The sequence below is a fragment of the Gopherus flavomarginatus genome, chromosome 16 (genome assembly GCF_025201925.1).
Source record: "Gopherus flavomarginatus isolate rGopFla2 chromosome 16, rGopFla2.mat.asm, whole genome shotgun sequence".
Taxonomy (NCBI): Eukaryota; Metazoa; Chordata; order Testudines; family Testudinidae; genus Gopherus; species Gopherus flavomarginatus.
Window position 1 is genome coordinate 3069671 of NC_066632.1, and position 12993 is coordinate 3082663.

A 12993-nucleotide genomic window follows, 5' to 3' on the forward strand; every position below is an offset into this window, starting at 1 on the left:
TATATATACGCACGGAAAAATAGAATCACAGAATTATATTATTCTATGTAACTTCTCTGCAGTAAACTTTTTTACAGTATACTCAATTCAGTATCCTAGTACTAAACATATAAAGTCATAACATGATTATATTATAATGCTTATATAATTTTAATACAGCAACAATATACAGATAAAGTTAAGAGCAGAAAAATGATGTGTATATATAGATACAAATAGAATCATGATTCTATTGTACATATATAATTTCTCTGCACTAAACTTATACCCTCCATATTTATATATGCATGCTAAATTTAATATCCTAACATTAACTTTATAATTTTATAAACATATATATATAAAGTCATATGATTAAAATATTATATATATATGTTTTAACACAATATATATATACAAAGTTTAGTACACAGAAATAATATATGCAGCTATATATCAGAAAAATAGAATCATACATATATTTTCTCTGCCCTAAATTTATGCATGTACTTGTCTGCATTAAACTTTTCCTTCCTTTTATATATATCAGTGTAAACTTACACACACACACCCATATATATATATAAACATTTAGTATCCTAGCACTAAACTTTATATATATATTAGTTTATAAAAATTATGTATATATATAAGTAATGATCTATCATAAACATATGTGTATAAAGTCAATATATTATAATTATACACAAATTTAAACAGAGAAATATATAAAGTTTGGTGCAGATAAATCCTATGAAAAGGGAGGGTCAGACTCAACAAATATATAGAAGAGGCAGGTACCATGCTTAGGAAGTTTGGATCCAGAAGCAAAATGCATCTTACAAAAAAAAAAGTTGGAGGGATTGTTATGGGAAGAATGGATTAGAAGGCGAATTGACCCCTCAAAAATAAAATTTGGGGTTTGGATTGGCAGAAGTTTCCCCCAATTTTGGATCCAGAACTGACCCCAAAAAAACACAAATATGTGGGGGGTGGAGAATTAGCCCTTGAAACCATAATTTCTGGAGGTAGCTTAGGAGGTTTCCCCAAATTGTGGACCCTGAACTGCCCCCTTAGAAAGAAAAATTGAGGTGGTTCAATTAGGGAAAACTTCCTCCATATTTGGCTCCAGAAATTACTCCTTTAAAATCTTAAGGGGAGAAAGGAGGATAAGGAGACCATTCCCTCCAAATTGGAGGGGGTGAGGGTCTGGATTATTCCTCACCCATGTTCCCTTATGGCCCTGATCCTACCAGGTGCATCCCTGATTGGCAGGAGGAGTTGGGTGTGGTGGTGGATCTTTTGGGCAAGGGATTTGATTTTCCAACAGGGTCTGGAGCCCTGCCCCTTTTATAGCTCTGGTTCTACTGGGGGCACCCCACATTTTCAGGGTGTTCAGATCTGGGTTGCTGAGATGGCATTTGGATCCTCTCTGTATTTTGAGGGTCATGTTAATATCTGGGGTTCTGGCCCCACACACCCCAATCAAGCCCGGCCAGGAGGAAGAGACAGACAGTCGAGTAGCCATATGTGGGGAAGGACTAGGATGGGCCCAATAGGCCTTGTCTAGCTGTGGAGTCTGCAGGCCTGGCATGCACCTGGGGATCCTGGAGGACTGGGGATGGGGAATCAACTTAATTTGCAGCATCCCCTCCCCTTCCTGGGATGCTGCTGAGGGCTCTCAGAGGATTTCATGAGCCTCACGTGCGGAGATGAGCTGGGATGGGTTACAGACACTGTCCCCTCCCCACCCCCACCAGGCCTGTGTAGAGGACTAGGGAATGGGAATACAGATCTATACCCACTGAGCCCCTCTGCTCCAGCTACGGATCTCCACCCCTCAGGAGATGTGCAGATCTCAGGGAGTCTGCTGGATCCCGATGGGGCTGGGGGTGGGGAACCATAGCTCAGTCCACAAAGCGGCATGTTTTGCACCCGTGTTGCCATGTGGCTTTCTTGACATGGCTGCATTTTGCAGGGTACTGGATAGATGTCTCACGCCGTTCCCTGTGTTGTGCCATGGTGGTTTTTGTCGCCAGGCTGCCTGGGTTGCAATCATGATGCAGCCACATGAAAGGGGGAGCAGCCCAACAGTGATCCTCAAAAGAGGGACACGCCCCCGACCTGGCAAGGCTCCTCTTTAACTCAGTCCCTAGCTCAGCTGCCCCCCCATTCCTCATTCTCAATAGGATTGATTTTCCGGTCGCGTTTGGTCACAGCCGCCAAGCTGTTTGTCCCTCTAGCCGCCCTGTACATGGCACCTCCCATTGGCCGGATGGGGGTCACCTGATCGCTCCCCGCAGGATACAATATGGCGCTGCCCATGTAGCTGCTCCAGGAAGGCGTGGGAAGGCTGAGCTCGCTGCGCTTTCTGGGTGAGGGACGCCTGGGGTGCTAATTAGGGGAAGGGGATCCTCTGCCCCTCACCCAAGGGAGGGCCTCGTGGACTCAGGATAAATTTAGCTTTTGGGGGGCGTACCTCAAATTTCAGCTCTCAAATCCTCAGCCTGGGGGGATTTGGGGATTATTCTCCCCTTTCCTCCTCCTCTGATTTATCCTGCATGAGTCTCATAACCTGGTATCGGCTCCTTAAACTGAATCACCCTCCCATTCCTCCCCCACGTTGATTTGGAGGGATTGAGGCCCCCCCCCCCCCCGGTCCTTCAAGCAGGTTGAGCTGGCTCCCAGAAAACGTCAGGCTGAGGGGGGACGTGGGGATGTCTTGCAGTTTCATTGTAAGTCTCATGATACGTGGTGGCTTGTCTTCCCTCCCCTTCCCCCCCCAACCGCAGCTGCTTGTCTCGTGACTACATGAGAATCTCAAGTTAACTCTCCATCCTCTATTAGGGTTACTACCTCTGTGATATCCAAAAAAACCCACAACCCACCTGTGGTATCTGAACTGTTTAATCTGGGGAAACTACCACAAAAAAAGGAGTGATCCTGGGGGAAACCTAGACTGGTGGCAACCCTAGTCATTGAGCTTGTGGTGAAAAGTTTGAAGTGAACCCCCATGGTACCCATATGAGAAATCAAATAAAAAAAACTGGTATTTTAAAGAAATCTGATGACTTTAAGCCAACCTCGTGACTTTTTTTCATTGTGATGACTAATTTTTAGATGCGTGGGGCTGACAATGCTGTTGTATTGCAATAACCCCTAAGAGTCCAAGTCATGGAGCAGGGTCCTGTTGAGTGAGGCGCTGTATTGACATAAAACAAAAAGATATCCTGCCCTGCAGAGCTCATGATCTAAGGGTTTGTCTAGACAGTTTTTGCACTGATTTTTTTTCCCTACGTATGTAGTTAAATCATTGCCATGCCTTATTGCGGCTGTGGTTATATAGATGTGCTGGTAAATTGACCAAAACAAGGTCTGCTGATCTCAAAATCCTTATGGGGTAGGGTTGCATCCACACCAGATTGTTGCAGCAATTTAACTAGATCTGTTTTCCCTCAAAATGCAGATAATAGCACTTCCTTCCCTCACAGTGGCCGTGGATAGAAAGACATTAAAGATTGTGCAGTGCTTGGGTACGACAGGAATGAGAGCTACAGAAGTAGCGTTTGCCTGCTCATTGGCAAAGCCACTTTGGTGTCCTAATTCAGAGTCCTCCTCAACTCTCTCTTGCCATGAGGGCTACAAAAAACTTGGCAATGGGTGATGTACAGAGACCGTTGTCCATCACACTCGCTGATATGGTTTCCTTTTACTCCCCTGTCTATAGCCATCTGTTACCTCTTCTTGTATTTAGATTGCAAGCACTTTGGGGCAAGGGCTGTCTTTGTTCTGGGGCTGAACACAGTCAGGCTGTGGCCTGTGACTCTTGGGTGCTACTGAAATACACCTAATAACGTGCAGTGCCTAGTGCACTAACACAATACAAACTGTAGTAAGAGCGTAGTTTATAAACTATTTGGGGATCCTTCAGGGAGTGTTTCTCTCTTGTATTCTGGGGACAGCTGTGACACAAGGTGTTCTGATGAAGGCTAAGTTCACTCTACTGGCTTGGTTTATGAGACACGGCATCCTGCAGCCAGGCAGAACTGTAACAAATCAGCTGGCTGGAAGGGGCCGGAGATTCCAACCACCTGAAGATCTGCCAGCCAGAAAGCTCTGCCCTTCCAAGGACATGGAGGGGGAATGCCTCCAGGAAGCCAATGGCTCCCATCCAGAGCAGCGTGAGGAGCGGCCGCCTACTTCTGATCTAGCGATGGACGCTGGGAGCTGCGCTGGCCCTGTGAAAACTGGGGAAACCGTGATCACGGAGGGGAAAGCGAAGATCATCTTCCCCAGTGCCAACGAAGTGTTCTACAACCCCGTGCAAGAGTTTAACCGAGACCTGACGTAAGTACAACTAAGAGGGGGGCCTGGGGCTGTCTGTCTTAGGTACTTATCTGGTCCCCATCACGGTAATAGATGAGCACTTTGCAACCCTCCGGTGAGGCTGGGCAGGGCTATGATCCCATTGTACAGATGGGGAAACCGAGACACAGAGGCTAAGTGATTGGCCCAGGTTCATACAGGCAGTCTGTAGCAGAGCACGGAATTAAACCTAGAGCTCCAGAACACCATCGTTCCTTTCCTATTAGACCATCCCTCTCTAGTGCCAAGCACTCGCTGTTGGGGGTGGGGTGGGGGCTTAACGTGTCTCCAATCAGGGTCCCCCCAAATCCAGTTACTTTTCAAATCAGGGCTAACAAGACAATGGAGAGAATTGCTTGGAAAAAGTGCACAGAAGCACGAGTCCGCCAGGGAACATGGCCTAGATCTGAGCCTTAATGGGCACTAAGGCCTCTGTGTGTGTGTGTGTGTGTGTCTCTCTCTCTCTGACCTTCTGCCTCAGGTGCGCCGTGATCACAGAATTCATTCGCCTTCAGCTTTTGGCCAAGGGGATTCAGAGTAAGTGGAAATGTCCATCTGTCTCTCTCAAGAACATCCCCCGCCCCAGTGCAGTGAGCAGGATGGTTAAATTAGTACGACCCTCACTAGCACCCGAGCTTTCAAGGCCAGTTGGGACCACTGTGACCCGCTGTCCCGCCCCGAGACTCCCGCCTTCAGCCCGGTGCATCAGGACAAGGGAATGCCAGGGACTCGGCTCTGATTCTCAGTTATTCGCTTTCTGCACTGCTTGCAGGTGGGAATTTTAAGCTGCTTCTGTGCTCTCCTTAATTTGGGCTCCTCCTTAGCCCAAAGCTGAAGCTAGGCTGCTCTTACACGCTGGGATGCAGGGACTAGCCGGAGTACAGGACATTTTGGCATAGCGGACAGATGGGGGCGTGGCCAGAGGCTGGTAACAGGGATGGTTCAGGGCCTTCCTGTTAGCTCCTCAGCCTGGGAGGGCCCCCTGCACAGAGGGGCATCCCATGTCCTCCCACCCCAAACTGCAAGGCCTCTCTGCGCACCAGAGCTAGGCCCATTGCCCAGTCCACTTAACACCCAGATCAGTTGCGGTGCTGGAGTGGGAAGGGGCGGGGGGACAGCTGACACCCTCGCATCTGCCCCCACCACTCGCTCTGTCTCTTGCAGTTGCTGTCCCAGGAGAGGAGAAGATCGAGAAGGTGGTTGTGGATCTTTCCGAAGGGGAGGAGACTGGGTCGGAACCAGCGCCCGATGGGGAGGGGGCAGCGCAGGCGATGGCAGTGGGAGAAGTATGCAAGGTGCGTATAAACCCTTACACTACCTTTCCCATAGCACCAGGGCCCCGTCATGCCATGCATTGCCTGGAGTGAGAAACGGTCCCTGCCTCAGAGTTCATGGGCCAAAGAGACCAGCCGATCTGTCTTTGGGTAGGATGGGTGGGTTCCCCTAAATCACTCCACCCCAGCTGTGGCCTTCCCACACCCTCTGGGTTTGAACCAGGGTGTGGAGAGGGAAGATTGTCCCTTGACCATCCCCCCCAGTTCTTAGGAAGGAACCAAACCCTATCCCTATTTATGCTGCCTTCACCCACGGCACTGCAAACCTCTTGGTGCGAGGAAGCTCCAGGCAGGTCTGCACTGGCTCCTCCAGCTCGTTGGGTGTGCAGGGTCTCGCTAACCTTACACAGGAACTGGAGTTTGGCATTCAGGCGGATGGAGAAGCTTCCCAATCCAGAGCTGACTGCTGGGTTCCTGGCATCAGTGTCTGGGCAGGAGCCTCCAGTGCGTTGATGCCTGTAACCCACGTGATGGCTGGGCCATGGGCAGAGGTGGATGAGCCTGCTTCAGCCGCGGCTAACAGACCTGGGGCTTGTGCTGTTGGATCCAGAGGTCCTGGGTTCAGTTCCCCACTGATCGCTGACCCAGGGGCATGTGGGCTTCGGCTGAGATGTGGTCCCTTCCCCACCCCGTGCAGGAAGGAGTGCGGATCTTGGAGGCTTTGGCCGCCTCGGGGCTCCGCTCCATCCGCTTTGCCAAGGAGGTGCCTGGCCTCCAGGCCGTGGTGGCCAACGATTTCTCCTCCAAAGCTGTGGAGCTCATGGCGAGGAACATCCAGTTCAATGGAGTTGGGCACCTGGTGACGTCGAGCTTGGCCGATGCCAGGTAAAGCGGGGGGGATGGGCCACGGGCGGCATGTGCACTGAGCGGGCTGTTCTCAGCTGCCCACCGGGTTGGCCTGAGCTTCCCAATCCAGCTGGCTCAGAAGCAGGAGGGTGAATGGCCTTGTACCTGGAGGATTTTTGGGGGGGAGAATGGGACTAAGTTAGCTCTGGTGATGGGATCTGGTGAAATCCCCAAGTGGCTGGTTAGCAGCTAGCCATGTGTCTAATGCAGTGGGTGGGTTTGTGGGACAAGCCTCCAGCAACCACCATCGCTAACTGTTGGCACAGAGGTGGGTTGGAAGCTGTTTGGGGCAGGGATCGTCTTTGGGTTCTGTCTCTGGGCAATGTCAGGGGGCCCTGGGCCACAACTGGGCACTTTGATGCCACCAGCATACACCTAATAAATAACGAGCCAGGGAGACTGTGCCCTCTGGGGGGTGGGGGCTTGGCCAGTCCTGCTTGGTGGATAAGAGACCTCAGATATCTTAAGCTGTGAACAGGCCTCCCTGGCTCTGCACTTGGGATCCCCTGACCCGCTCACCGTCTGTCCCCGTCCCGCCTGCAGGATGCTGATGTATCAGCAGAAGGCGGAGAAGCATCCGTTCGACATCATCGACCTGGACCCGTACGGCAGCCCTGCCATCTTCCTGGATGCCGCCGTGCAGGCAGTGAGTGAAGGAGGTGAGTGGGGCAGGGGGGGCAGCACCAGGGCTGCTGGCGCTGCGAGCTTCCTCACAGCAGTGACCTGCCACATTTGCAAGCTTCCGCAGATGCCTTGGATGTAGGATCTGGTGGGTTAGAGCAGGGTAGCCAGGAATCCGCACTCCTGGTTTGATCTGGCCTGGGGGCAGGTCACTTCCCTCCTCCACCTCTGCAGCGAGGCCCCCAGCGGCTGTCCCAGGCTCTGAACTCTGGGCAGAGATCCATCTAGGCTGAGTTTTCCAATCCTGGAGCAGGTGAGGCCAGTGGCTGGGGGAAGAATCCTCCACTGACCGCCCCCGGGATGTCCCCCTTGCAGGCCTGCTGTGCGTGACCTGCACCGACATGGCGGTGATGGCCGGGAACAGCGGGGAGACGTGTTACAGCAAGTATGGAGCCATGTCCATCAAGGGCAAGTTCTGCCATGAGATGGTGAGTGGGGGCGAGGCTTCTGTCTCCGTGGCCTGCCCCATCTACCTGCCTGCCCCCTGGAGCAGTGGTTCTCAAACCTTAGCAACCTGAGGACCCTCATTTTCATTTAAAAATTTTTGTGGACCCGCCAAGCCGGCTTCTAATTTTCCCCAGGGGTGTGCAACCCCCACTCCACCCCTTGCCCCAAGGCCCTTCCCCTGCCCCTCCCCTAAGCACACCCTGTCCCTGCTGTTGAACAGCTGTTCTGCAGTGTGCAGGAGGGGCTGGGAGGGTGGGCGGGCAGGCGAGGAGTTGATCAGTGGGGCTGGGGCCCCAGACATGACTCACTGAGCCCAGTTTGAGAACCGCTGCCCCAGAGGGAAAGGGAGCTCAGCCTGCTCCGTGGCCCATTTAGCCCTGGGGCTCTACTTGCGATGGGGATGCTGGTCCTGCTAGGGCTGGGCTGAGACCTGGCGCACTCAAGTCCCAGCAGAGCTGGGCGGGGGAATCTGGCCCAGTATTGGAAGGGGAGTGTGGCCCCCAGACCCAAGCCGCACCCCAGTGCTCCACCCCTCCCTGCTCCTGCCTCACGGGCAGATCCTTGAGGCTGGCTCTGCAGCGCCCGTTCGAGACCCCGTTTCCACACGCAGGCCCTGCGGATCATCTTGCACAGCCTGGACCTGCGGGCCAACTGCTACCAGCGCTACATCGTGCCACTCCTGTCGGTCAGCGCCGACTTCTATATCCGGGTCTTCGTGCGGGTCTTCACCGGCCAGGCCACAGCGAAAGCCTCTGCCAGGTGAGCCGGGCCCTGCAGGTGGGCGTTTCATCCTGGGCTGCGGGCCAGGACGCCCACCCTGCTCTCCACAGCACCCCCTGCTGGAGAGGCCGGGAGTGGCGTGGCCAGGAGCTCCCCCTCCCCCCAGCCCTGCAGCGCTCCCTGCTGGCATCCCCACTGCTTGCTGTTCACTGCATCGCCTCCTGTCTCTGCAGCAAACAAGCCCTGCTGTATAACTGTGTGGGCTGCGGGACGCACCACTTCCAGAGACTCGGCAAGATGACCAGCCACGGGAGCAAGTAGGGGGCTCTGGGTTCTCCACCTCAGCCCAGGACAGGGGCTGACTCCGATTCCTGGCCCCGGAGAGCAGCGGGAGGGGACCTGTCCTTGGAGCTGGTGCCCACTGGATGGGAGAGTCCGGGGCTGGGCTGTCCCTACGGACATGCAGAATGGATGGGGGGGGGGAGCTGGCCTGGGAGAGCTGGGGTGGTGGAGCTGGACTAGATCTCAGGTTAGGAAAGGGAGGGGTTGGAGGGGGGCTGGGATGGAGGGGCACAGCTGGGGGGGGCTGTACCCCATTAGATCTCTAATCACTGTTCTGATTGATTCAGTTTTAAATACTCGGCTGCCTCAGGCCCCCCAGTGGGCCCCTCCTGTGAGCACTGCCACCAGCGACACCAGGTGAGCCCCCCGCTCCCCCCAGTGCACCCCACTCTCGTACAGCTGGGCACACTGCCCTTACCTACTCTGCTCTCTCCCCCAGCTGGGTGGTCCCGTGTGGGCAGAGCCCCTCCACGACCAAGCCTTTGTCCAGAGGGTCCTGTCGGCCTTGGGGAGCAACCCGGGACGGTTCGGGACACAGGATCGGATCCAGGGGGTGCTCAGCATGGTGACCGAGGTGAGGGGCTAATGGGGGGGAGGACAAGCGGCATGGGGCAGAAGGACCCTGCTGGGGAATCGGGTTGTCTTTTGGGTCTGAGTTGGGGAGCATCTGGGAGGGTGGGACCTCTGGGGGGGGGCGGGGCCTGTGCTGAGCCACCGTGTTCCCCTCTGGCCAGGAGCTGAGCGATGTCCCGTTGTACTACACCCTGGACTGCCTGAGCAGCACCATCCACTGCAACACCCCCTCCCTGCTGCAGTTCAGGTACTGGGGGCGTTACGGGACCCACTCGCGGGCGCAGGGCAGAGCTGGCCCAGCCCCTGCCCAAAGGAGCCTCTGCTCTAAACACCCCTGGAGTGGGCAGGGAAATGAGGCACAGAGCCGGGATGGGACCCGCTCCCAGGAGACAGGGCAGAGAGCCAGATGGGCCCCCCCCCTCCACTGGGACACGCTGCCTCTAAGGCCGGGAATGAGGCTGGGGCTGCAAGCAGCACATTTCCCCCCAGGGGAAGAGCGCCCCCCCTCCTGAGCTGCTGCCCCCACCTTGGAGAGCCCCGGGGGCCCGCAGGCAGCATGCCCTGAGGGCTCCCCTCCGGTTCCAGATCCGCCCTTCTCCATGCCGGCTACCGCGTGTCGCTCTCCCACGCCTGCAAGAACGCCATCAAGACGGATGCGCCGCCCTCCATCCTCTGGGACATCATGAGATGCTGGGTGAGTTGGGGGGTGCTTAGCGTTCCTCATCCCCCCCGCCCCAATCAGGTCACAGCTGATGGGGATCCCTGGCTGGCTGTGAGGCTGGTGACGGTAGTGGGGGGAGGCAGGGTTTGGGAGAGCGGGGAGGGGGGCCCTATCTGTTGTGGCTCAGGATTGAGGGGCACAGGCTGAGCTGCGTGTGGAGGGAGTCCAGGGCTGCGGGGAGGGGAAGGGAAGTCAAGGAAAGTCAAGGAAAAAAAAGACCTGATCTTTCTCCCCAGGAGAGACTCCACCCTGTGAAGAGAGAGCGACTCTCCGACACCAGCCCAGCCTTCCACATCCTCTCCGTGGAGCCCACGTACGGCCTGGGGCTTCGACGGGAATCAGGCCGGCACCTGGCATGCTGCTGGGGGGAGGCAGTGGGGAGGTAGCGCGGCCTAGGGGGGAGAATGCTGGGCCAGCACTTGAGACCCCTGGGTTCTAGGCCTGGCTCTGCCACTGGCCTTCAGTGTGGGTGGATCATGTCCCACAGTGCCTCAGTTTCCCCATTTGTAAAACAGTGATACTGACCATCTGTGAGATCGCTGGGGAAGGGGCAGGGAGCTGGCATAGCCTCTCCAGGGCCCTGCCCCTGTAGTGCAGAGGGTCTGGGGGGACCGCCCAACCCTGCTGCTTCAGGGCAATGCAGCTGTCTAAGGTGGATTAAGGAGGAACTTTTCCCAGGACAGGTTATTCCAGCAGGTGTTGCACAGCTGGGAGACACAGGGCCCTCTGGTCTGAGCCAGGGCAGCAGGGGGTGGTGGGTGAGGAATACCAGGCTAGATGGGCCCATGGGGCTGATCCACTCTCCCCGCCCCCCAGGCTGCTCCAGAAGCACCCCCTGCAAAGCACTCAACTGTCTGTCCCCCTCTCCTTCCTGCCCCAGGCTGCAGGCATCCTTCACCATCCGCGAGGACGCCAACCCCAAATCCAGGAAGCAGGGTCTGAAACGATTCCAGGAGAATCCCGAAGCATACTGGGGCCCCAAAGCCAGGGCTAAAGCAGGGTAAGGGAGCCACTGGACTGGGCCAAGATTGAGCTGAGGGGGGGTGCTCAGATGCAGGACTCCTGGGTTCTATTCCTGGCTGTGTGGGGTGAGTGGGCCAGTTACTTCCTGGCTCCCTGCCTCAGTTTCCCCTGCTGTAAAGTAGAGCTAGGACTGACCCCATCTACCTCCCTGGGGCTGGTTGGTGACTTGACTGGTGTGCAAAGTGCCTCTTTGACAGGAAGGCGCCAGCTGTGACAGCTGCAGGGATGCCTGGTGGGGAGGAGCTAACGCCAGGGGCTGCTGTTCTACCTTGAATCCAACTCCAGGCCAGGACGACTCTGGATCTGGATCAGAGCAAGGTCCCACCCCTGTGCGGCTACTACCCAGCCAGGCTGGTAGCCCTACCCTGCTTCCATTTGGTCTCTTTAAAGCCTCCAGCCCCTGTGGATACATGAACACTCCTCAGGGCCTGTTATTATACAGCTGCCATGCTCCACCCCAGAGGCAGCTGCTGTCCCTCCTGCCCGTAGCTGAGCAAACACCACTGCTGGGGCTGAAGCTAACAATGGGGGTTAAAAGCTGCTGCTGGCTGGGCTGAGCTCAGCAGCTCTCCTCACCCAGCCCCCTCCTGCCTTTCCAGGGGGGGCATTTCCACCTCCCTGCAGGACAAGAGGAAGCTGCATCAGAACAAGCGGAAGGAGAGAGCAGAGGACAGGAGCCATGTGAAAAACAGCCCCTGCAAAAGGCTCAAGGAGGTGAGGACTGGCCGGGGTGGTTGTGAATTGGAGGTGGGAGGATCAGAGGCATAGCACCCCTGGCCCCCCATGCAGCTGTAATAACCCATAACCCTGATTGTAGCTTCTCTCCCTCTGCCAGGGGAGCGGCGCGGGGGCTGAGAAGTGCTGTCCCTCCCCTGAAGCGGCCCCAGAGGCTGTGAAGACCGAGAGCCCCCCCCAGTAGCCGGGCCTTGGGCAGGAACAGAGGCCAAGGGGCTTTATTTTTTAGTTCGGCGAAGGCGCAAGCGTTTTGTTTTAAGACTGACTGTCTCCCCCACCTCGAGCCTCCCTCCGGCCGGCCATTAAAACAAGGGCCTCTCCTTTTTACGTACAAGCCCAGAGCCACGTGTGATGCTTCTGCAGGCACCAAGGGGAGGGCAGGGCTGTGCCTGAGCTCCCCAGCCTGGCTTGCTGGACTCCAGGCAGGATGGTGGAGCTGCTCTGCTTCAGTTTCCCCACAGGCAATTGATCAGGCAGGTGTGGGGGAGGCAGGACTCCTGGGTTGTATGCGCAGCTCTGCCCCTGCCCGGCTGTGTCCCACCTGCCTGCATCCCCCGAGCAGGACTCTGCCATGAGCACCTAGACTGAGGACCTTGTTTATTAACAGTGGCACTTGCACCCACTCTACCTCAGCCTCCGGCTGAAGGGGCAGGTGGGTAGAAATCAGAGGCTGTGCTGAGGAGTTAAGGGGGGGCTGGACTCTGCCCCCTTCCCCTCTAAAGCTGGCACTGCCTCAAAGCAGGGCCTGACAGCTGCAAGTTCTGCTCTTGCTGGGTGGCTTTCCAAGGCAAGTCTCTTCCAAGCCTCCCAGCAGCCAGGATGTGCCCCCGACCCCCTGTCCAGTTCTCAGGTGGGCAGGGCCCCACCTCGCAGAGTAGGGGGGCAGCAGTTCAGGGCTCCACCTGGGCGGCTTGATCCTGGGACGGAGGCAGAGGGCTGGCTCTCCCTACAGCTCGGCCTGGCCCCCACTGGGCCCCGCGTACCGGATGGTGGCCAGGAAGGTGCGAATCTCCATGGGCTGCAACGTGACTCCCAGCGGGTTAAGCGGAGGGTAGGGCTGGCGCCTCGCTGGACCTGGGAGAGGAAGCTGGGGGGTTAAGGGCCCGGGGGCCAGCAGAGGGGCCCTGGGCCTAGAGGCTGCTAGCTTTTCCGTGGGAGGGGGGGGACAACCCTCCCATGTCTGCGAGCCCCGCAGGCCTTAACAGCTGAGGGGCCCACCCCACCTTG

The 12993-nt window shown here is 56.1% G+C and overlaps 2 protein-coding genes across 7 annotated transcripts in view; one reads left to right on the forward strand and one right to left on the reverse strand.

Moving 5' to 3' along the window:
• Positions 1 to 2245: 2245 nt before the first annotated feature.
• Positions 2246 to 12100, forward strand: TRMT1 (tRNA methyltransferase 1). 4 transcript variants are annotated; one of them, XM_050925139.1, is made up of 18 exons: positions 2265 to 2354; positions 3100 to 3236; positions 3942 to 4326; positions 4826 to 4881; positions 5509 to 5639; positions 6316 to 6503; positions 7068 to 7183; positions 7521 to 7633; positions 8263 to 8411; positions 8606 to 8689; positions 9002 to 9071; positions 9154 to 9288; positions 9449 to 9534; positions 9873 to 9981; positions 10245 to 10321; positions 10889 to 11008; positions 11631 to 11745; positions 11867 to 12100. In XM_050925139.1, the coding sequence occupies exons 3-18, from the start codon at positions 3962 to 3964 to the stop codon at positions 11948 to 11950; spliced, it is 1998 nt and encodes a 665-aa protein (XP_050781096.1). In that variant the 5' UTR covers positions 2265 to 2354; positions 3100 to 3236; positions 3942 to 3961; the 3' UTR covers positions 11951 to 12100. The 4 variants fall into 4 exon arrangements, with proteins under 4 accessions (XP_050781095.1, XP_050781098.1, XP_050781097.1 ...); XM_050925138.1 differs by lacking the exon at positions 3100 to 3236 and having other exon boundaries at positions 2246 to 2354; XM_050925141.1 differs by lacking the exons at positions 3100 to 3236; positions 10889 to 11008 and having other exon boundaries at positions 2246 to 2354.
• A 245-nt stretch (positions 12101 to 12345) lies between these two features.
• The window catches only part of MAN2B1 (mannosidase alpha class 2B member 1), a 29762-nt gene continuing 29114 nt past the window's right edge, over positions 12346 to 12993 (reverse strand). For all 3 annotated transcript variants that reach the window (XM_050925133.1, XM_050925132.1, XM_050925134.1), the window contains exon 24: positions 12346 to 12840. In XM_050925133.1, the coding sequence (XP_050781090.1) occupies positions 12713 to 12840 (128 nt within the window). In that variant the 3' untranslated portion in view covers positions 12346 to 12712. The remainder of the gene's footprint in view (positions 12841 to 12993) is intronic.

What these genes read in the sequence shown, in the direction of transcription:
- TRMT1 (XM_050925138.1), top strand. Translation starts at nt 3,962, where the DNA reads ATGAAGGCTAAGTTCACTCTACTGGCTTGGTTTATGAGACACGGCATC. An exon ending in CAGTGGGAGAAGTATGCAAG is followed by an intron (nt 5,640 to 6,315) that starts GTGCGTATAAAC and finishes CACCCCGTGCAG; the next exon opens with GAAGGAGTGCGGATCTTGGA. An exon ending in TGCTCAGCATGGTGACCGAG is followed by an intron (nt 9,289 to 9,448) that starts GTGAGGGGCTAA and finishes CCCTCTGGCCAG; the next exon opens with GAGCTGAGCGATGTCCCGTT.